General features: G+C 43.2%; 1 protein-coding gene across 1 annotated transcript in view; it reads right to left on the reverse strand.

Annotated features, from left to right (window-relative positions):
• The window catches only part of LOC126416506 (uncharacterized), a 656,753-nt gene extending 643,595 nt beyond the window's left edge, over positions 1–13,158 (reverse strand). Inside the window, exon 1 of the mRNA XM_050084247.1 lies at positions 11,475–13,158. Coding sequence (XP_049940204.1) covers positions 11,475–11,762 — 288 coding nt within the window. The 5' untranslated portion in view covers positions 11,763–13,158. The remainder of the gene's footprint in view (positions 1–11,474) is intronic.
• Positions 13,159–24,921: the final 11,763 nt, after the last annotated feature.

The raw sequence follows: 24,921 nt of genomic DNA on the forward strand, positions 1-24,921 counted from the left end.
AAAATTGTACTGAAATGCAGGAGGATCTGCAACGAATTGACGCATAGTGCAGGGAATGGCAATTGACTCTCAATGCAGACAAGTGTAATGTGCTGCGAATACATAGAAAGAAATATCCTTTATCATTTAGCTATAATATAGCAGGTCAGCAACTGCAAGCAGTTACTTCCATAAATTATCTGGGAGTAGGCATTAGGAGTGATTTAAAATGGAATGACGATATAAAATTAATCGTCGGTAAAGCAGATTCCATACTGAGATTCATTAGAAGAATCCTAAGGAAATGCAATCCGAAAACAAAGGAAGTAGGTTACAGTATACTTGTTGGCCCACTGCTTGAATACTGCTAACCGGTGTGGGATCCGTACCAGATAGGGTTGATAGAAGAGATAGAGAAGATCCAACGGAGAGCAGTGCGCTTCGTTACAGGATCATTTAGTGATCGCGAAAGCGTTACGGAGATGATAGACAAACTCCAGTGGAAGACACTGCAGGAGAAACGCTCATTAGCTCGGTACGGTCTCTTGTAGAAGTTTCGAGAACATACCTTCACCGAGGAATCAAGCAGTATATTGCTCCCTCCTACCATGAGGATAAAATCAGAGAGAGTAGAGCCCACACAGAGGCATACCGACAATCTTTCTTTCCACGCTGTGGTTCTATACTCAGAGCCCAGACTTCTACACCCAGGTTGTATAGAGATCACTGACCGTAACACATCCGCTCTGAGTCGCCTGGTTAAATGCACGACACTGGGATAATTCTACCGAGAGGTGTCGAACCAAACCACTCGTTCGACTGGTCCCTCGGTGCTGCTTATTGCCCTTTGACAGGGGCCTTAGCCTCACGAAGAGATTTACCGTTGATATTCCGAGAGCGAACTTTCCAAGAACAGTCGAGTAACAAATTAGCCGCACTTCTTCTCATGCACATCTCGCGAAATGACCATGACGAAAATCACGACGAAAATACCGCAGAAATTGGAGTTCATGTGTGGGCTTACCGACTGTACTTCATCCCGTGCACCATTCGCGAATGGATCAGGAGTGGGGGACGGACTGGGCGGTGGGGGTGGGCGAGGGATGGTAATGGTGCCAGAAGAACCCTCCGCTATGCACGGCAAGGTTGTATAGGTTGATGTAGAAATGAAAAGCGAAAGAAAAACAGAATTTAATCCTTGATTCCGTAACAAGTTGTACACGAAAAAGTAATAGATGCAAAGCGTGTCTACAGAAGCTTTAAAATTTGTTGTTATAATAATAATCTCTTCTACCCTTGTACACGTAACATTACGATGAAGAAATGTATTCGTTCTACTTACGCGGTTAAAAGGCATAGGCCTGCGAAGTGGTGGCCAATATTGTGAAAAGAACTTGTGACTATTCTTATAAATACCATAATAGGCACTTTTTATTTCACGATTGCACACTAAAAAATGGGATCATAACGGAAAAGAAAGCTGGTCCGGAGATGAATCTGTTCTTAAAAAAATAGGCCAAAAAATTCAATACAATCTTCACTGGTTTCTTGCCGCCGAAGATCGGAGTGTGGGCGCAAGAGGAGAGGCTACTCTATCTCTCTATCTCTCTCTCTGTCTTCTGGCAAACGAGCGGTGTGCGACAGTCTGTCTCTTTTTATATGGCAGATACCACCGCCGGGCATTTAAATCTCGCAAAGGCCGTTCCACAACAGTTTCAACATCGTCCGCGCAAACTGTTTCGTGATCATCTCGCGCCTGCCGTCCACCATGCAGATTGCTGCCTCTGATGTCTTATTGCTTCAAGGACTGTTTTCGAGCTACGCTAAGGGCAAAACCCCTGTCTCGATTAATAAAATTTGTCGACACCGGTATTTCGATTGTTTTCTTAATAAGCTGCCCCAGAAACAATTGGATGAGCGGATAACTAACGTTTGTTCAAAACCAAACATGTGCTTTTCCGTTAAGTTGTGCTAGGCCAGAGTAGATTTATTTTCCTGCCCGAGTGATACACAATCCAAAAAATGTTTCAGCGTACTTCAGCGTTCACTGAGTAGCCATAATCGAGTCAGCGTAAAGTCTTTCGTCAAGACAGAATATAAATTTAGCTACTGTAAACTTTTCGATTTTTGGAACTAAAAATAGTATAGAGCAATAAGACACCGAAATGATTGAGATACTCATATACGCCACAAATCTAAGAAAAGTCAACAATTACACACACACACACACACACACACACACACACACATCTATGGGTCCCACAGATGCTCACAGAAGAACAAAAATCTCATAAAATGAGCATCGTCACCCAAGATGGGACGTGGCGTCAGCAGTATGCGCCGGAATCCAAAAGACAATCCCTGGAATGGCGACATGCGAATTCTCCGTCAAAGAAGAAATTCAAGATAGAGTCATTTGCAGGCAAAGTGATGTGCACAGTCTTCTGGGAGAGCCAGGGTGTGGTTCGTTCGGATGTTCTGGTGCCTGGGTAAACTGTCAATTCAGCACGCTACAAGACGACACTGATTGAGCGGAAAGCCTGAATTTCCAGAGTAAGGTCAAAGAAGAAGATCAACTTTCACCTGCAACATGGTAACGCCAGGTCCGACACCAGTTTTGTGACCACGCCACTCATTGCAAAATTCGACTGGACTGTCTCGCCACATCCCGATTTAGCACGTTCAGACTTCCGTCTATTTCGGCCTCTGAAAGATGGACTACGTGGCGAACATTTTCGAGACTCTGTTGCTGTCGTGAAACCTGTAAGGAAGTGGTTAGCCAAAGCTGCTTCCGATATTTACAAGCGTGGCATGCGGGCTCTGGTTCATCGTTGGCAAAAGTGCATAACGCCTGGTGGTGAATATGTGTAAAAATAACACTCCTTAGGCTAAGCAGTGATGGCTAGAGGACAAATGTAAGGATGTAGAGGCTTATCTCACTAGGGGTAAGATAGATACTGCCTACAAGAAAACTAAAGAGACCTTTGGAGAAAAGAGAACCACTTGTATGAATATCAAGAGCTCAGATGGAAACTCAGTTCTAAGCAAAGAAGGGAAAGCAGAAAGGTGGAAGGAGTATATAGAGGGTCTTTACGAGGGCGATATACTTGAGGGCAATATTATGGAAATGGAAGAGGATGTAGATGAAGATGAAATGGGAGATACGATACTGCGTGAAGAGTTTGACAGAGCACTGAAAGACCGAAGTCGAAACAAGGCCCCGGGAGTAGACAACATTCCATTAGAACTACTGACAGCGTTGGGAGAGCCGGTCCTGACAAAACTCTACCATCTGGTGAGCAAAATGTATGAGACAGGCGAAATACCCTCACACTTCAAGAAGAATGTAATAATTCCAATCCCAAAGAAAGCAGGTGTTGACAGATGTGAAAATTACCGAACTATCAGTTTAATAACTCACGGCTGCAAAATATTAACGCGAATTCCTTACAGACGAATGGAAAAACCGGTAGAAGTCGACCTCGGGGAAAATCAGTTTGGATTCGGCAGTACTGACCCTATGGCTTACCTTAGAAGCTAGATTAAGAAAAGGCAAACCTACGTTTCCACCATCTGTAGACTTAGAGAAAGCTTTCGACAACGTTGACTGGAATACTCTCTTTCAAATTCTGAAGGTGGCAGGGGTAAAATACAGGGAACGAAAGGCTATTTACAATTTGTACAGAAACCAGATGTCAGTTATAAAAGTCGAGGGACATGAAAGAGAAGCAGTGGTTGCAAAGGGGGTGAGACAGGGTAGTAGCCTCTTCCCGATGTTATTCAATCTGTATATTGGTCAAGCAGTAAAGAAAACAAAAGTAAAATTCGGAGTAGGTATTAATATTCATGGAGAAGAAGTAAAAACTTTGAGGTTCGCCGATGACCTTGTAATTCTGTCCGAGACAGCAAAGGACTTTGAAGAGCAGCTGAACGGAATGGACAGTGTCTTGAAAGGAGGATATAAGATGAACCTCAACAAAAGGGAAACGAGGATAATGGAATGTAGTCGAGTTAACTCGGGTGATGGTAAGGGAATTAGATTAGGAAATGAGACACTTAAAGTAGTAAAGGAGTTTTGCTTTTTGGGGAGCAAAATAACTGATGATGGTCGAAGTAGAGAGGATATAAAATGTAGACTGGCAATGGCAAGGAAAGCGTTTCTGAAGAAGAGAAATTTGTTAACACCGAGTGTAGATTTAAGTGTCAGGAAGTCGTTTCTAAAAGTATTTGTATGGAGTGTAGCCATGTACGGAAGTGAAACATGGACGATAAATAGTTTGGACAAGAAGAGAATAGAAGCTTTCGAAATGTGGTGCTACAGAAGAATGCTGAAGATTAGATGGTTAGATCACATAACTAATGAGGAGGTATTGAATAGAATTGGGGAGAAGAGGAGTTTGTGGCACGACTAGAAGAAGGGATCGGCTGGTAGGACATGTTCTGAAATATCAAGGGATCACCAATTTAGTATTGGAGGCAGCGTGGAGGGTAAAAATCGTAGAGGGAGACCAAGAGATGAATACACTAAGCAGATTCAGAAGGATGTATGTCGCAGTACGTACTGGGAGATGAAGCAGCTTGCACAGGATAGAGTAGCATGGAGAGCTGCATCAAACCAGTCTCAGGACTGAAGACCACAACAACGACAACAGCTGAAATATTGTTCTACATAGCTGGGCTGTTCTGATTTATGTATCGCCTGTAGTTTCTATGAATAGAATAAGGGGAATTCCTTTTGGACCTACCCTCGTAGTTTTGAACACACTCTGAAGAGTGACATCCATAGGAAGACGGTGGGCCCCGCAGCCTGCGTGACTCGCGGCGCGTCTGTGAACTGAGTCTTCAGCTGAGACGTGGGCGGCGCGCTGTATGCGGGAGGCAAAGCTACCGTCGATACAGCGAGGAATACGTCGTTTTTCTTATGAAGAGAAATACTTGTCATCAAATTTTCGTCACTACGGTGTAGCTACATCCTTCTTCACGTACAAAAGACTTCATTAGGTTTTGCACCCACAGTGACCTTTTTTTTTTTTTAATTCTCGTGTTAATAAAGCGGCTGGGGTGGATGAAACCAAGTCGGAACTCATCAAATACAGTGGAATGTCAGGTCTTAAATGGCTACACAGGATAATAGAAATCGCGTGGGAGTCGGGACAGGTTCCATCAGACTGGACGAAAGCAGTAATCACACCAATCTTTAAACATGGAAACAGAAAACATTGTAACAACTACAGATGTATCTCTTTAATCAGCGTTGTGGATAAAATCTACTCAGGTATTGTTGAAAGGAAAGTGTGAGTATTAGTTGAGGACAAATTGGATGAAAATCAGTGTGGCTTTACGCCTCTTAGAGGTTGTCAGGACCAGATCTTTAGCTTACGGCAAATAATAGAGAAGTGTTACGAGTGGAACAGGGAACTGTATCTATGCATTATAGATCTAGAAAAGGCATATGACCGGGTTCCTAGGAGCAAGTTATTGTCTGTTCTACGAGATTATGGAGTAGGAGGCAAACTTTTGCAAGCAATTAAAGGTCTTTACATAGATAGTCAGGCAGCAGTTAGAGCTGACGGTAAATTGAGTTTATGGTTCAGAGTAGTTTCAGGGGTAAGGCAAGGCTGCAACCTGTCTCCACTGTTGTTCATGTTATTTATGGATCATATGTTGAAAACAGTAGACTGGCTGGGTGCGATTAACATACGTGAACACAAAATAAGCAGTCTCGCATATGCGGATGACTTAGTTGTGATGGTGGATTCGCCTGAAAGTTTGCAAAGTACGAGTAATATTTCAGAGCTAGATCAGAAATGTAAGGACTATGGTACGAAGATTAGCATCTCCAAAACGAAAGTGATGTCAGTGGGAAAGAGATATAAACGGATTGAGTGCCAAATAATAGGAACAAAGTTAGAACAGGTGGACGGTTTCAAGTACTTAGGATGCATATTCTCACAGGATGGCAACATAGTGAAAGAACTGGAAGCGAGGTGTAGCAAAGCTAATGCAGTGAGCGCTCAGCTACGATCTACTCTCTTCTGCAAGAAGGAAGTCAGTACCAAGACTAAGTTATCTGTGCACCGTTCAATCTTTCGACCAACTTTGTTGTATGGGAGCGAAAGCTGGGTGGATTCAGGTTACCTTATCAACAAGGTTGAGGTTACGGATATGAAAGTAGCTATGATGATTGCAGGTACTAGTAGATGGGAACAATGGCAGGAGGGTGTCCACAATGAGGAAATCAAAGAAAAATTGGGAATGAACTCTATAGATGCAGCAGTCACGCCGAACAGGCTTAGATGGTGGGCTCATGTTACACGCATGGGAGAAGCAAGGTTACCCAAGATACTCATGGGTTCAGCAGTAGAGGGTAGGGGTCGGGGTATACCAAGGAGAAGGTACCTGGATCCGGTTAAGAACGATTTTGAAGTAATAGGCTTCACATCAGAAGAGGCACCAGTGTTAGCACTGAATAGGGGATCATGGAGGAACTGTATAAGAGGGGCTATGCTCCAGACTGAACGCTGAAAGGCATAATCAGTCTTAAATGATGATGATGATGATCTCGTGTCAGAAACATAAACAGGTGCACAGTTAACATGTCATACACTCTTGGACTAAAATTTGGCTACTACCTGTCCATTTTCAGTCGTTTGATGAAGGTATTCTGCAATACAGGAAGCTGGACACACTCGACGCTGGAGCATGTGCTGGATGGTCTGGACTTACCCACAATCACAATTAATATTGTTTTCTGTACTGTAGCCCCATCTTGCCAGATTAAACTTTGAGCTACCCACTCCTGATCTCAGATATCCAAGTCATGCATTCCTCGTCATGTCCTGGAAGCAGAGTTCCAGAAACTCTTTTCCAACCAGAGGGAAGGGAATTCTCATCCCTCCAAAGCTGCACCCAGGCATTTTCAACAGTTTTAGTAAGCACCTTTGATTTTCTAAGGAAACTATTCTTTGACTTCAGTTGCTGCGAATGTGCTTAATGCCCACACAGGAGATGGCTTTGTTCTTGTTCCATTTCCTTTCGTTCCTTATTCGCAGCATTTTCTCGTCGAATGGGAGGTGGTGCTTTTTCTGCAAGGTGGTAAATCCATTCGATAGGGCCGGCCGTGGTGGCCGAGCGGTTCTAGGCGCTTCAGTCTGGAACCGCGCGACCGCTACGGTCGCAAGTTCGATGCCTGTCCCGGGCATGGATGTGTGTGATGTCCTTAGGTTAGTTTGGTTTAAGTAGTTCTAAGTTCTAGGGGACTGATGACCTCAGATGTTAAGTCCCATAGTGCTCAGAGCCATTTGAACCATTCGATAGGAGTAGATTTCAAACAACCTATTATAATTCAGCAGGTGTCGTTGAGAGCTACGTCTACCTGTTTGGCATGCGATCAACTATAGCAAACAGGGCAAGCGTACTCCGCTCCATAATAGGCTAATGCAAGTGCAGAGGTACGGATGGTTTCAGGTTGACTGCACCACTATGATCCGGTCAGTTTTCTTAACAGATTGTTCCAGGCGGAAACTTTCACTTTATAATTCAAGCAGTGTCTCTTGAAAGTAAGAGATCTGTCCTGGTATTCTGGAGTGTAGCAATGATGTAACTCCACAGCAACTATCAACTCGTTACGGGTTGAACCCACGGTTTCGACGGAGCAAACATTAGAATTTATTTCCTCACAACGACTGTCGATTTTCGCACTTATAGGTCAATGTCAAGTAATACGTGAAGGAACCAACACGATTCGTAGAGCAAACTGCAGGCGAAGGCATGTGCTATTATGAACTGCAGTTCTCAACAATTAATGTCAATATGACGACAGCATGCAGTATACTGGACTCGTATCACTATGCTTATAATATTATGCTACGTCTTCCGGAGAGCACCGTCCTTCTCATACACGTACGAACACACACACACACACACACACACACACACACACACACACACAGCCATGTATTCATATACCGAATACTTATACAGTAACATTAAAGTTTACTTTGTCAACTAATTTACCAAGCAAGAGAGCACAGTGATTGAGACACTTGTATTCTATGAGGTGATAAAAGTCATGGGAAAGCCATATGCACATATACCGATGGCGGTAGCACCGCGTACACAAGGTATAAAACGGCAGTGCATCGTGGAGCTGAAGTTTGTGCTCCAGTGATTCATGTGAAAAAATTTCTAACGTGATTATGGCAGCATGACGTGTATCAACAGACTTTGAACGGAGAATGGTGGTTGGTACTGGACGTATGGGACATTCCATTAAGGAAATCGTTAGGGAATTCAATATTCCCAGATCCACAGCGTCAACAATGTCCCGAGAATACCAAATTTCAGGCCTTCGTTTAACGATCTAGAGCAGCAGCATTCGTGTAGAGTCGTCAGTGCTAACAGACCAGCAACACTGCTTGAAATAACCGCATAAATAAATGTGGGACGTACGACGACTGTATTCATTAGCACAGTGCGGGGAAATTTGGCGTCAGTGGGATATGGCAACAGACGACCGACGCGAGTGTCTTTGCTAAGAGCCCGACATTGCCTGCAGCTCCTCTCCTGGGCTCGTCACTATATCGGTTGGACTCTACACGACAGGAAAACCGTGGCCTGTTCAGATGAGTCTCAATTTTACTTGGTAAGGGCTAATGGTAGTATTCGAGCGTGGCGCAGATCCCACGAAGCAATGACTCAGCTTGCCAACAAGGCACTGTGCAAGCTGGTGGTACCTCCATAATGGTCTGGGCAGTCCTTACATTACATGGATTTGGTCCTCTGGCCCAACTAAACCGATCATTTACTGGAAATAGTTATGTCGGCTACTTGTAGATCATTTGCAGCCATTCATGGATTCATGTTCCCAAAGAACGATGGAACTTTTATACACGAAAATGTGCCCTGTCACCGAGCCACAATTGTTCGCGATTGGTTTAAAGAACGTTCTGGACCTTTCGAGCGAATGATTTGGCCACCCAGATCGCCCGCATGATTCCCATTCAAAATTTATGGAACATAATCGTTAGGTTGGTTCGTGCACAAAATCATGCACCGGCGACACTTTCACAATGATGGATGGCCATACTGGCAGCATGGCTCACTGTTTCTGCAGGGGACTTCCAACGACTTTTGGAGTCTACGCCATGTCGAGTTGCTACACTACGCCGGCAAAAAGAAGGTTCAAAATGGTTCAAATGGCTCTGAGCACTATGGGACTTAACATCTGAGGTCATCAGTCCCCTAGAACTTAGAACTACTTATACCTAACTAACCTAAGGACATCACACAACACCCAGTCATCACGAGGCGCAAAAAGAAGGTCCAACATAATATGATTCAAATGGCGCTGAGCACTATGGGACTCAACATCTGAGGTCATCAGTCCCCTGGAACTTAGAACTACTTAAACCTAACTAACTTAAGGACATCACACATATCGATCACCGAGGCAGGACTCGAACTTGCGACTGTAGCGGTCGCGTGGTTCCAGACTGAAGCGCCTAGAACCGCTCGGCCACAGTGGCCGGCTTCAAAACGATATTAAGGAGATATACAATGACTTTTATCAGCTCAGTGTAGACCCACATTGCGGGCAAATCTATTAAGCCAAATACCGGCATACTACCTTTACAAAAGACGCGACGGATTTCATCCCCAATCTCTCTTCAATTCGTGCTTTGGTTCGTCTTTGGCGATCTTGTCTTCAACAGGACGTCGTATGCTAGTCTTCAATTCCTATGTCTTTTAAATATATGTGTTTTTTCAATAGTTACTCAATGTTATTTGTCACCTATAAGTATGGTAAGTTCACTGTCTTTGTTATCTAGAAATTAACTACGCAGCTCATTTTCTAGCCATGTGGATTTGTTAGTTATATCAGTGGAAACAGAAAGTTTCTGATGGAGTTTTAAACCTACATTGCATTATTCTGGTGATAAGTTTCTGCAGCGATCTTTCATGTTAAGGTTATGATACCTGTCAGCAACAGAACCGTGTAGCTCAAAGCAAATGCAATGTAATTATTGTTAATGAGCACAACAGAAAACCAGCCAATGTTGCAAATCCCACTTTTTATTTACCTGATAATTAGTTTTGGGTTGGGACCCATTTTCTAATCATCCAGATAGGCAAAATGATATATATAAAAATAAAAGAACCATGTCAAAAATATATACGAATTACGAAGTGCAAATGAAAAATTAGAGCGTCATGTACACTTCATAATACGTACATATTTTTGACATGGTTCTTCTACTTTTGGGTATACCATTTTGACTATCTGGATGATCTGAAAATGGATACCAGCTCGAGACGAGACATCATGTAAATTAAAAAAAAGTGAAATCTGCAACTCTGGCTGGTTTTTCGTTGTACTTATAAACAAAAGTTTCTGACCTGTGATTATTCCAGCGTACTGGAAGTTCTTAATCATTGTTAATGTTCATTTGGAGTGTACGCTTGCATGTGCGCAAATGGACGACGACAGGCGACAAAAAGGGGTAATAATTAATAATGAGTATTAGATGATTGATATGACATCACGTAAAAATGACATATGGGAGTGTTACGCCGGCAGGGTATGTAAGAGAGCTTCTGTAAACTTAGAAAACTTGTAGAGAAGTAGCTGCGGAAGTGAAGTTATGAATGCGAGGCGCGAATCATGTCCAGGTAGCTCTTATCATTAAAACCATTATCCACGGAAGACAGTTTACCCGGTTTTAGGCCTAATCCGAAATACAGTTTTAATTCGTATGGGGGTTTGAAAACAGTGCACATTCCGCTGCAGACTGAAAGTTACATTCTTGAGACATACAGTAATATTTATAAATTAGTATCGATTGTAAAGTACGCAAAGTCGGATATCGACAGGCAACAATTTATATCATACTAATTTTGTGGTGACAGGCTGAGAAAGAGCAAATGCAATGTTCCACAGGGACTAATGCTGAGCCCCAAGTTATTAATTCGCTGTTGCAGTTACGCTTCTTCCACTAGTTGTGCAGCGTCCACAGTCGACAGGCAATTGTGATACGAGAAGGGTTTTCAAGCAATGGCCTGGGACAGGAAGTATGGCGTTCCATGGGGACTCGTGCTGAGATCTGTGTCGTTTACTCAAGACTGTGTTTTAGGATCGACTTGATGATTATTCGAGCAAAATTGACAACGCGTATGTCATTAGATTTCTGTCTTTAATGTGAGAGAATCACCACTTCTGTCATTTTATCACTGTAAGACGAGACAGCCGGCATGTGCCTTCAGTCAGGATTGTCTGAAATACGTCGTCGGTCCCTTTACAGGACAATGTGTAATCCATCGCGCCCAGGCAGTAGCCACAGAGTAAACTGTTTTTACGTGACGCCTCTCGTCGTGGAGGCACGCCCTGTGTTTACGGAGAGACGGAGAAGCGATTTACCGTCTCTGTGTCCAATAAATACCGGAGCGGGCGCTCCCGGAACGAGGCGTTAATTACAGTGTTTAGCGGCTGTACTCACCGAGGGAGCGTGCTGTCTGGGGGGCGACGGCGGCGGCGGCGCCGTGCTGCTGGTGCTGTCCTGGTAGTCGTCGATGTCGTCGTCGTCGAAGCTGTCCGAGTCGTAATCGTCACCGGGCCAGTCGCGCTGCAGCGGCGACTCCGTCGTGGACGGGAAGCGCGCGTGCATGAAGCGCTCCAGGGGCGACGGCTGGCGTGCGTGGGCGGCGGGCAGTCGCATCACGAGGGACAATCCCACCACCACCACCAGCAGCGGTGTCAACACCAGCAGTGATGCTCTCTGCGCCATGGCCTCAGGCGGTGCTGGACACGAGCATCACACGGTTATCACTCGGTCTGTACGTCGACGCTGGCGGGCCACGCCGGGTGGCGTCAAGTGACCGAATAACTGTGGTGTTCCACGGGGATCAATGTTGGGCCCTCAGTTGTTGATTGAACATTAGTAATAGGGCAGTATCACCAGTCGTGTAGTTACTGTCGACAGTGGACTGACAACAGTCGATAGCACGACACCAATTTTATACTGGCTGCGTGGGAGGGCAATTGCGATGTCCTGTCGGGATGGACGCTATGGCCAGAGCTGTTGATTAAAGATTATTATTACAATAATGTCACCAATTTTGCAGTCAGTGTCCACAACCGACTGAAAACAGCCAATACATGAAACCAGTTTTGTAATGACCGGATGAGAAAGAGCAAATATAGTGTTCCACAGGACTGATGCCGGGGCGTCAGTTATTAAATAAATGTTGCGGTTGCGCTACTTCTGCAGTGTCCCCAGTCGATTGGGAATTCTTGTCGTATGACGGTAGGTCTCCAGCAGCGGGCTTAGAATGTAAATATGGTGTTCCTCAGGGACTGATACTGAGACCTGAGTTAATAGCTACACACTGATCGGGTGCAGCTTCCACTACGTCTTCAGCAAGTGTCCACACATAATTGGCAATAATAAAATTGCGACGTTGATTTTCATCCGCTCAGCGTTATTCTATCTAACAAATGCACCAGCTTGGTATATGAAGCACAGAAACAAGAGTGTTAAACGACCTAGTATTTGTAAGCACAGTCTTTTCCACTTACGTCGGCTTGTGACAAGATGCTGAAAAGGTTCGACGTAAGACTAAATATATACGATGTATAAATAATCCTCACTGAAGCCAGTTTATATAACACTACTGATATGATCTCTTTCCTCACTCTCAATTACCCAGAAACTTCCACTATGACAGTCCTTATCCGTTGTTTCCTTTCAGATACAGATATTTACAACCAAAGCACTTCACTGTTAGTTGGTCTTATAGAGCAATTACCTCAATTAAATCGCCACATTTTACATTACTTCGACTGAAAGGAGTGCACAGACCTCTGCAAAATTGTAAAAAAGGGACGAAATACTAAATGTCCGAACTATCAAAAGTTGTACAAGAATGTCGTGTCTATCATGGTAACCTACGCGGATTCGAAGAAACGCGATGTGCGAATTTGGACTGAATAAAATAAACCGGTACCACTGTCAAAAGTCCTCAAGCGACGTTTCCGAGGCGTGACACGTCAGTTGCAGAGCGCTAGCGGACTCGTCAGGTGCAGACAGCACAGCTGGCGGCGTGACGCGTGCCTGCAGGTGCAGCAGCAGCGGTGGTCGCGGCGCCAGCGCAGCTGCAGGTGGCGGGAGAAGGTGCGCGGTGGAGCAGCGCGCGGACCAGACTGCGGGGCTGCGTGTGCAGAGCCGGCCCGCGGCGGCTCGCGCCACCCGCCGCCGCCTCCCATTGGCTGCCGCGGGGACACTCTGCTCCCGCCGCCGCCACCGCTGCCCCCGGCAGGTGACCAGCGGAGGGCCGCCACCTCATGCTGCCGCCTGATCGCATTAATCTCTCGTCTCTCTCTCACACACCCTTCCCGCTACCAGTCCTCCGCTACTTTCTTTTTGCTTCTCGGTTCCGTTTTCCTAAAGACGACTTCTGACAAATTATACGTCAGCCAGCCTAGACATATTTTTGTTTTTCCCATTTAATGCCGCCTTTCACCGGACTCTGACGAAATGTTACGTCACGGGACGGTAAAGCGCCACCAAGTAGCGCGTGTGAAGCGCTGTTGCTGTTATTATCTCAAGCCCGAACACTGGTTTGAATTAGAGAGCCTGTATAGGGAGAGAGTGGCCATAGGTGAAGTTGCCCGTGATTGGCTGATTAGCTTTGGCAGACAAATGGCGCAAAACGTCCTATGTTCGCCGTGCTTTTGAGTTGAATTGAAGTTCAGAGGACTTTTGGAAACGATTAAAAGGTATTTGAATTATTGAGAAACTTGTTATGCGTTGTGCACGCATGCTCGATTTAGTTGTATATCGTTTTTAGTACGTAATTAGCGTTTGCGATCTTAAATACGAATTGAAATAATGAAGCGTTTTGTGATGAAGTCGGTAGACCTATATGTTTGAAGTAAACACGTTAGTAATTGTACAGTATTGTTTTTGGCATCTGTAATTAGTTCTGCAGACGTTCGTAAACGATGCCAGGTTGTGCTGCATTTGGTTGTTCCAATAAAGGCGAAGGTGGGTTTCGCATGTTAGCATTTCCACGCAATGACGGAAGACGAAAGCAGTGGGCAGTCGCAGTCAACAGGGCTGACATAAATCAAACAGGAGCCTTGTGGAAACCAGCCAAGTACTCTTATCTATGCGAAGTAAGTCGTTTTTGCTTTTTACAACATATAAAACAACTTGCTATATACATAGTTAAATTTGAAAACAGACCTGTAAATTGGCTGTGTGAAAATTATTATAACACATTATTCTTATAAACAAAGACATTAGCGAATGATTTCGCCATATTGTCTTGTGCTTTTGATTCGGTGAGTGTGTACTCCACTACTGGCCATTCGAAAGTCCCGCCCGCAGTTTGGCAGAAAAATGGCCGCCGTATCGTCCGGTTGGCCACTCTCTCCCTATACAGGCTCTCTAGTTTGAAGCAGTTCCGTAGCCTGTGAAAGCCGTTTCATCTCTTGGTGTTTCTCTACAAATTTTATCCCCGCTCCACCCCCCACCCCAACACACGTCCCTCCATGACCAAAGTCCGTATCTCGTGCTCTAGTGGCTATTGTTGCTGCCTCCCGATCACAGGGTCCCGGGTTCGATTCCCAGCCGGAATGGGGATTTTCTCTGCCTGGGGACTGGGTATCTGTGTTGTCCTCATCATTTCATCATCACAATCATTCGTGAAAGTGGATAGATTGGACTGTGCAAAGATTGGGACTTTGTACGGGGGCTGATGTCCGCGCAGTTGAGCGTCCTACAAACCAAACATCATCATCCTGATCGTCCATTACCAAAGTGCCGACCCCAGCATGCCTTGATTTCTTGATGCTCTACACCGATCCTTTACTGGAGCGGAAGTTACGCCATGAATTTCTTTTTCCCCCCATTCGATTCAGCAGCTCCTCCTCAGTTATTCGCTCTACCCATCTACTAATATTATAAGTAGGCTGATTAGGTTTTTATGTTGGTAACGCCACGTAGGGCTCTATATGAAAATCGCTGACTGCGCTGTGTGCAGTCTGTGGCTGGTTGGCATTGTTGGAATATTCACTATTGAGGTTCAAATGTCTCTGAGCACTATGGGACTTAACATCTGAACTACTTAAACCTAACTAACCTAAGGACATCACACACTTCCATGCCCGAGGCAGGATTCGAACCTGCGACGGTAGCGGTCGCGCGGTTCCAGACTGAAGTGCGTAGAACCGCTCGGCCACACCAGCCGGCTCGCTATTGTAGTGTTGGGCAGTTGCATGTGAACAGCGCGTAGCGCTGCGCCGTTGGAGGTGAGCCGCCAGCAGTGGTGGATGTGGGGAGAGAGATGGCAGAGTTTTGAGAGCGGAGTAAATTTGTAATACTGCATATCATAATCTGATATATATATATATATATGATGACTTTTGAACATTATTAAGGTAAATACATTGTTTGTTCTATATCAAAATCTTCCATTTGCTAACTATGCCTATCAGTAGTTAGTGCCTTCAGTAGTTAGAATCCTTTATTTAGCTGGCAGTATTGGCGCTCGCTGTATTGCAGTAGTTCGAGTACCGAAGATTTTTGTGAGGTGAGTGATTCAAGAAAGGTATAGGTTATTGTTCGTCAGGGCCATTCTTTTGTAGGGATTATTGAAAGTCAGATTGCGTTGGGCTAAAAATATTGTGTGTCAGTTTAGTGATGATCAGAATAAGTAAAGAGAGAAATGTCTGACTACGTTCAGTTTTGCTCAGCTGTTTGAAAATCAAATAACGTAAGGGGTTTACCAGCACAGTAATTCATAAAATTTTCTAAGGAGATGTTTCAATATAATCTTCATCATTTTTCTGTAGCACCATATTTCAAAAGTTTCTGTTCCCTTCCTGTCTTAACTGTTTTTGTTCACTTTTCACTTCCGTACAAGGCTACATTTCAGACTAATACCTTCACAATACAATTTTTTAACACTTTAATTTATGCTCGATGTTAACAAGTCCCTTTTTTTCAGAGATACTGTTCTCCAGTTTTAAGAACTAACATACTGTCAGATCGAAGCAAGCGACGTTATGAATGCTCATACAGTAACTTTTTATGCCAAGATTGTCACTAATTACTAGAAACATTTACAATAGCGATGTAAGCACATTAACTGCCATTTTTACAAGTGCAAATAAGCGACATATCTTACAATACTTTTCATGATGTTCAGTATGGTTGTAATTCATTTTTATAGATTATGACTGAAGTATTTGCGGATTATTGTCACATCTGAAGAAGGCATTTAATGTGCTAATCCCAATAATTTTAAATTTTGTAGAAATTAGTGGCGATCTTGGCATAATAATTTATTATATGAGCTTTTCTCTGCGTTGCTAGACTGCATTTTATATCGTCAGTACCTCCGTCTTTTCAGCATTCTGCTGCCCAGGTACTAACACCCATTCAGAACGTTCATTTTTGATGCATCATTTCCTAATGTAATTCTCTCAGCATCAACTGATTTAATTCATCTACGTTCCATTACCTTTGTTTTACTTTTGTTGATAATAGGAATTATCTTTGACTGCGATTGATAGCTGACATGAACAGTGATATTTAAACTGTATTGACGAGTTGCAGTTAATGGTACCATCTCAAGTGAGTTATTTAAAAGCTTATGTACTCAAGAAAAGGCATATTGTTAAATACTGTCATTATAAAATAGGATGAAAGAGGACACTGACACCAGAGATGTATGTGTTGTTGGATCATCGATATATAGAGTCTTCCCCTGTTTAACAATATCGCAGACTTTTCCCACGAACGTAATTCAACATTATGCGTCCAGATTGTCCATGAGTCTACTCCTTGTTGGTGAGAAGGATCTGCTATAGAAGAATCGTATTTAAATAGAAGAAGATTTGACTGTTATGAATGTTACTGTCAGTTCTTCTCAGTCCTGGTTACACTACGATTTGCATCTGTGGCGTGGTGACACATGGTCACACCAGCAACTACATGAGAAATAAAAGTCCTTATCTACTAATTAATTTGTCGCAGGAGCCTGTAGTTGATCTACATCTACATCCATACTCCGCAAGCCACCTGATGGCGTGTGGCGGAGGGTACCTTGAGTACCTCTATCGGTTCTCCCTTCTGTTCCAGTCTCGTATTGTTCGTGGAAAGAAAGATTGTCGGTATGCCTCTGTGTGGGCTCTAATCTCTCTGATTTTATCCTCATGGTCTGTTCGCGAGATATACGTAGGAGGGAGCAATATACTCCTCGGTGAAGATATGTTCTCGAAACTTCAACAAAAACCTGTACCGAGCTACTGAGCGTCTCTCTTGCAGTCTTCCACTGGAGTTTATCTATCATCTCCGTAACGCTTTCGCGATTACTAAATGATCTTGTAACGAAGCGCGCTGCTCTCCGTTGGATCTTCTCTCTCTTTCTATCAACCCTATCTGGTACGGAACCCACACCGGTGAGCAGTATTCAAGCAGTGGGCGAACAAGTGTACTGTAACCTACTTCTTTTGTTTTCCGACTGCATTTGTTTAGGATTCTTCCAATGAATCTCAGTGTGGTATCTGCTTTAGCGACGATTAATTTTATATGATCATTCCATTTTAAATCACTCCTAATGCGTACTCCCAGATAATTTATGGAATTAACTGCTTCCAGTTGCTGACCTGCTATATTGTAGCTAAATGATAAAGGATCTTTCGATCTATTCGCAGCACATTACACTTGTCTACATTGAGATTCAGTTGCCATTCCCTGCACCATGCGTCAATTCGTTGCTGATCCTCCTGTATTTCAGTACAATTTTCCATTGTTACAACCTCTCGATATACTACAGCTTCATCCGCAAAAAACCTCAGTGAACTTCCGATGTTATCCACAAGGTCATTTATATATATTGTGAATAGCAACGGTGATGAGGAGAGAAGGGACAGCGCAATAGTCAAATGCGTATTCTAAGTCACTAGTCACGAATTTTATGCTGGCAAATTAATGTTACTTTAGACCCCTAATATTCAACCGAGAGAAATTGTTTAAAAACTCGACCTTAGCTCTCGGGTTGCGATTCTTATTCCAACTTTCCTGAGAAAAGTGCGTCTCCACAACGTTTATATCCATGTATATCCATGAATATAAGGTAACAAGGTAGTAATAGAACATGTGGCAGCTCGCCGCGTCGCCATTTAATAAAGAAATAATCCTTATACACACTCAGGCACCCTTTCTACAAAAGTGTGTCTTTGTGCTCACTTACGTATAGTTACTACTCTGGCAAATACGGTGGACATCCAAACCATGTCCGCTTCCCTCTTCACCCTGAGATAAGAGGGCCGAGTTATGGACCAGGATGAACAGGTGCTGGAGCGCGCCCTGGACAGAATTGGTTGTGAGAGACGCAGCAGCAGCCGCGACTCTATATGGAGTGCCGACCTGCACGACGACGACCATTAAACTGTCAGCGGGCGACCCGGATTCCTCTTCCGCTGCCAACAAAGCGGCGCTCCGAATTCTGGGAATGCCGCTTGGGTGGTGCGAGCCAGGCTTAATTCAGGAGGAGCACCAGTACTTCAAGTTGTAAATTGCTAGTTTTCCTACCTCTGTGGCCACTAGCAGCAGTGCGAGGAGTTAATATTTCGACCCAGGTGGACGAAGAACTTCCAAGACAGTACTGATATACAGATTCTACTGAAATGCTGGCACTCACGCGTCATCAGTTAGTTCCATTTTCTTAAAATACGACCACTCCCAAGCATTTACTTAACTTACTCGTCACACTTCACACAGTGTACTTTTACGCTATGCGGCGCAGCTCATACTTAATTGCAGGGTAGCAACTACAAGGGCATGTCAAATTAAAACCTTAAATTTGTAATAACAAATCGAAATTTCGCACCGTTATCCTGTAAGTTGGTAAGCGTGCTACAAACAGCGAGCAGAATGGCCTGTAGGTGGCAGGATAGTGCAGATGCACACATACCGTCGCAGTATCAGTATAAAAATGGCCGCCCCACTTGCGACTTGCATCAGTGAAGAACAGCGTTCTGTTATTGGGTTTTTGCGTACTGAAGGGGTGAAACCTATTGAAATTCATCGACGAATGAAGGTTCAGTACGGTGATGCATGTTTGTCACAGCAGGAAATCTACGAATGGAGTAGGACGTTCGCAAATGGTGTGACTTCAGTGGAAGATGCTCCTCGTCCAGGTCAGGCACAACGAGTTGTGACTCCACAGAACATTGCAGCAGTTGAAGCCATAGTGAAGGAAAACTGCCGAATGACACTGAATGACATTGCAGCGTATTTACAGATTAGTCATGGGTCAGCACACCACATTGTGCATGGTGTTCTCCAGTTTCACAAAGTGTCTGCAAGATGGGTATCACGGCAGCTGACTCCTGAAATGAGAGAACGACGTGTTGATGATTGTGAAGAACTTCTTCGGTGCTTTGAACGAGAAGGTGATGGCTTCCTAGCAATAATCGTTACTGGGGACGAAACCTGGGTTCACTTCCACCAACCGGAAACGAAGAGAGCGAGCACGGAATGGCGCCATTCCTCATCACCAAGTGATTTCCGTATGTTTGGACTACTCAAAGACGCAATGCGAGGAAAGAAGTTCCGTTCTGATGAAGAGGTACGCCACGCGTTGTATGAGTGGTTGCGCGGACTACCAAAAGAATATTTTTCTAAAGGAATTTATGCACTTTGTAAGCGCTGGAGGACTTGCTTTGAACGTGGGGCAGATTATGTTGAAAAGTGATACAGCTTTGTACCACTTCTGCACAATAAATAGTATTAAAAAAAATTTAAGGTTTTCATTTGACTCACCCTCATATATTCCCGAAATATACCACGTTATAGACTGCTAACCAAGACAGCATCATACGCTTCGTAAATATGTGATTCTTTCAAAGAATATTTGACTAACAGAAGCCAGTACGTTATACTGGATAGTAAATGCTCCAATGAAACGCAGAAATCTACGGTTGTTTGCTGATGATGCCGTAGTGTACGGTAGGGTGTCTAAGTTGAGTACGTGTAGAAAGATACAAGACGACTTAAACAACATTTCCACTTGGTGTGATGAATGGCTGCTAGCCCTAAATGTGGAAAAACGTGGGTTAATGCGGATGAGTAGGAAGATTAAACCTGTAATGTTCGGATACAATATTACTAGTGTGCCGCTTGACACAGTCAAGTCGTTTAAATATATGTGCGTAACGTTGCAAAGCGATATGAGGTGGAACGAGTATGTGAAAACTGTGGTACGATAGGCGAATGGTCGACTTCGGTTTATTGGAAGAATTTTAGGATAGACTGGTTCTCCTGTAAAGGAGACAGCATGTAGGACGCTGGTGCGACCTATTATTGAGTACTGCTCCAGTATTTGGAATGCGTTACAGGTTGGATTGAAGGAGGACATCGAAACAATTCAGAGGGGGGCTGCTAGATTCGTTACCGATAGATTCGAACAACACGTAAGTGTTACGGAGATGCTTCAGAACTCAAATGAGAATCGCTGGAGAGAAGGCGACGTCCTTCTCGAGAAACACTATTGACAAAATTTAGAGAACCGGCATTTGAAGCTGACTGCCAAACTATTCTACTACCGCCGACGTACACTGCGCGTAAAGACCTCGAAAGTAAGATACGAGAAATGAGCGCTCATACGGACAGTACTTTTTCCCTCGCTCTACTTGCGAGTGGAAAAGAAAAGGAAATGACAAAGAGTGGTACAGGGTACGCTGTGTCATTCACCGTACGGTGGCTTGCGGAGTATCTGTGAAGATGTAGATGTATACGTAGATGTAACATCATCTGTGCCCCATAGAAGCGTTCTCAATATACGTAAACGATTTATCAGACAGGATAAACAACACTACAAGACTGTTCGCTGATTACGCTGTCATCTACAGGAGAGCATTGCCTTTAGACGATCGGAAGGCGTGGCAGAAAGATTTGGTCAAAATTTCCTCTAGGCGTAACAAAGGCTCTCTTTAAACGCAGAGAAAAGTAAGATAATGTCTACAGCAAAAAGAAAAAGAACCGATTGCAGTTAATTTCCCAAGATTAGTCCCGACATCTTGAGCGCCACGAATCGGGTAAGAACTTAGGCGTAATACTATGAAGTAACAAGAATCGGACCATCAGCTAAAATCAGTATTAGGGAAAGGGACTTCCATTTATTGGAAGGGTCTTGGCAGAGTATCGTGCATCTGTGAACAAAGTCGCACAAAAGACGCTAATGGGACCAATTCTCGAATGCTGTTCCAGTGTTTGAGGTCTCTATCGAGTAAGCATGTCAATAGACATGGGACGAATTAAGATACGCGCTGCCATGAACGTAACAAGTCGGCAAGGCCCACGTGAAAGTGTAACGAAAGTTCTTCGTGACGTCAAGAGCCACACAAAACAACAATGGCAAGAGATTTAGAACGTCTCACAACAAAAGAAAGGTGGATACTATGCAGTACATCAAATTCAAATTCCTACTAGACCGTGATTCGTGATAACTCGTTTCGAGCGACCAACGAGTTCCACAATCATACGCCTCCGCTTCAACCATGTTTCTTTTCCTCTACATCTACACGGAATCAACGTTCATGGTTCTCTTGCACCTGAGTGTGATTCTGAATCAGAAGCTGACGTAAAATACATCTTGCTTTCGTGTCCCAAATTTGAGCATGAAAGATCAGAATTTTTGAAGACATTGATGCATATGGGATACCACCTCCCTCAGTCACCTTTCTCTGTTTTGTTTACTAAAGACATTCGTTTTTATGAAGTGACTGCTAATATCCTTAAAATACATGGAAGAATCTGTATTTTTAATACTGTGATTATTTTCATTTCTCGGTACCGGTTATGATTAAAGTTAAGAAATAGTGTTACTTCATACAACAAAAATGTCTAATTTACGAATCATGCTATTTGTTAAAAATTTACTGTCCAAAAAATTATGGTAGATTGAGCTTTTAATTCTGCAGATACGCATTTCCGTATTTTTATTAGTAAGTGTACGATGTAAACATGTGTTTTAGATGCCTAAATAGAGTTCTACTACTGGTGGCCAAGTAAAAGAAAACAAAAAAAATCCTCGGGGAACTAAATTGGGAATTCTTGGTGCGAAAATTACGTAGTGGTTCTCATAGAACCCTGTCGGGTAAATTAAGAGAAACTATACTCGAAGGAGACTGCGTGACAGTTCTGCTGCCACTATCATACATTTCGCAAAGTGGCCATTAACATAAATCAGATAAAGGGGCGTATGCAGGGATGCAGACTGTCACCTCATCGTATAACTCACGTAGGCATCTTGAGATTAAGACAAGACAGAGTATGGCGAGTGCCGAGTCAATACAGACAGGGGTTTTCCCCCGCTCAATACACGAACAGAATAAGAAAGTAAATCAGTAATACAGGTACGAAGCATCTTTTGCCATGTACTGTACCTGATGTCTCGCCAGCAGTGTGTCATGTCCGTCAGCATAAAGTCACATTGTAGGCAGTCCGTATCAGACGTCCCTCATGGTTCAGTATTACGTCCTACTCTGTTTTCACTGTACGTCCATGGTGTGTCTTCAGTTCTGTTCTACTGCAAATACCATATATACGCTGATGACCTCAAGTTGTTTCAAGGTGTGAAACAATAAATCTGAGGACAGCCATCGAGAATCTAAATACTGACCTGTGTGTTATATCGAAATTGGAGCAGGATGTAGGGTGAAAGCATTAAATATCCAAAACACAAGTGGTGCTCGTGGCTCAGTCCAGGCTCATTAGCCCGAATTATCGGCAATCCCTACCGTCTTTTACCCTAAATGGGACCAATATCAACTTTTCTCTTCATCAAATAATGTATGAGTAATAATAGATGAAAATCTAAATTGTACTGAGCACTGAACTACAATGTGCAAGAAGGCATCAGTATCTCTACATGTCCTAGAAAAATGTAAGAAGGTCTTCTCTCCTGACCTGAAAAAGAAACTTGTACAAACACTTATATTTCCAGTTACTGATTACAGAGATGTTGTCCTGCAAGGCCTTTCTCGAGAAAGCGCACGGTGACCGGAACTGGTTATGAATGCCTGTGTTCGTTATATCTGTGACGTTCGGCTCTTCGATTATATTTCACCATCATATGCACAGGTATCCTGGCTGCGTGCAGATACCTCTATACCCTCAGTCTTCTCTGCTTCCTTATCAACGTACACTGTTCCCCATATCTCTCCTCGACCTTAGCGCCCTTTCCCGTCCAATTCATCGTTCAGCCACTTTCTCGACGTGCTTCTTAGTTGCAGAGACCCGACTCCGGAATAACTTCCCGCATTATATTAGAAAACTGAATAACATCTCCAGCTTCAGAAGACAATTAATGACATAGTTACTAAAGCAACAATAAGAATTACCATTGTCCCTCTACGCAGTCGTTACCCTTGTACATCGTTCTTTCCCACCAGCCTTCCTCTGTTCTCATTATTCTTAGTTGGTGCAGTCTCCTTAAATTTCCTTTCCTCAGAACTCTCTATATCGGAAAACATCTCTTTTGTACACCTATAAATTGTTTTTATATGTGATACTACCATTATTGTTTTTATTGTCACTATTATTATTATTATTATTATTATTACTACTATTGTCATTATTAGTGGCAGCAGCAATAGTAGAAGTACTAGCAGTATTAGCTTTAGTTGTTCATAGAATTATTTACTCACAACGTCACCATGGGCACTCAGATCATTTTAATATTATCTGTCATTTTAAAATTGTTTTTCTTAGCTAAATATGATGTAAAAAGGTACTGTATGAGTGAAGCCCTGGTCGGATATAAGAGAGGGCCTGATGGCAAGTTAGGTTACACAAATAAATACAGTGGTTTGCGTAGTAGCATAGACATGTCGATGTAGATATTAATGTGCCATCACATTGGAAACAAGTCGCATGCTGAGTTAAGCTGCCGTGTACTGTAACCAGTGTCTGCTCTATCCTCATTAGATTAAGGAAATAAGGGAAAACCAGTCTAACGAAATAAAGTTCATACACGGCATATGACTAGTTGCTGACATTTCTATTGAGAAAATACGCGCTGTTACTAGGATTATTTCGGTACTGGAAATTAGTGCTGGCCAAACACTCCTTTGCCTTTTAGTATATTTTCACAGTCTAGCAGCTGTTACTCCATAAAACAATTGCTTAAAACCATAGTGACCGTAACCGTATTTCATCCACTACGACACCGTTGTTGGCTGCCGGAGACTCTAAAAAAAATTATGATTTGGTTTTCAACATCAAAATGACATTCACTGATATTCACACACCACGTTTTAGATGTCAAAATGTAATAAAAACATAATTTACGATGGAAATAATTTTCACAAATAGAATCAATTAAATAAACAGAAATGGTGACTGTCAGCAGCGCATCTTTATTTATGCTAAACCAATGTAACTTCACTCCAAGTGCGTCTCACATTGTCATAATTCGCAGTATAAGTGCCTATCAGAGAAATGCAGCTCACAATAAGTGCCCATTTGCAACTCTGTTTTATGTACTGAATATAAGCCACTGTGAACAAGAAGTAAACAAGTATCCCTCGTTAAAAAAAAGTAATAATAATAACACAGTGTCTGGAGACAGCATTGAGGACACAGCTCTAGTGATTCAGCACTGTCATTGCTCATGAAGTGCTTGAAGTCAAGTTTCATCGTATTTTAAATAATTCCTGTAATACACATTTATAACACATCTTGTATACAGATAACATTCGTGTTGCACATGGGCCTTTTTCAGGCTATAATATGCAACTCACACCGCATGCATATCCGATCATATTCTGCTCGTAGTTCTTACTGTAATGTTCTGCTACGGCCGACTTCACATCTTGCTATCCTTCCGTCTATCTTTCTCTTGCCTGTATTTTCTCAAAATCTGAAAGCT

This window comes from Schistocerca serialis, chromosome 8, assembly GCF_023864345.2.
Source record: "Schistocerca serialis cubense isolate TAMUIC-IGC-003099 chromosome 8, iqSchSeri2.2, whole genome shotgun sequence".
NCBI lineage: Eukaryota > Metazoa > Arthropoda > Insecta > Orthoptera > Acrididae > Schistocerca > Schistocerca serialis.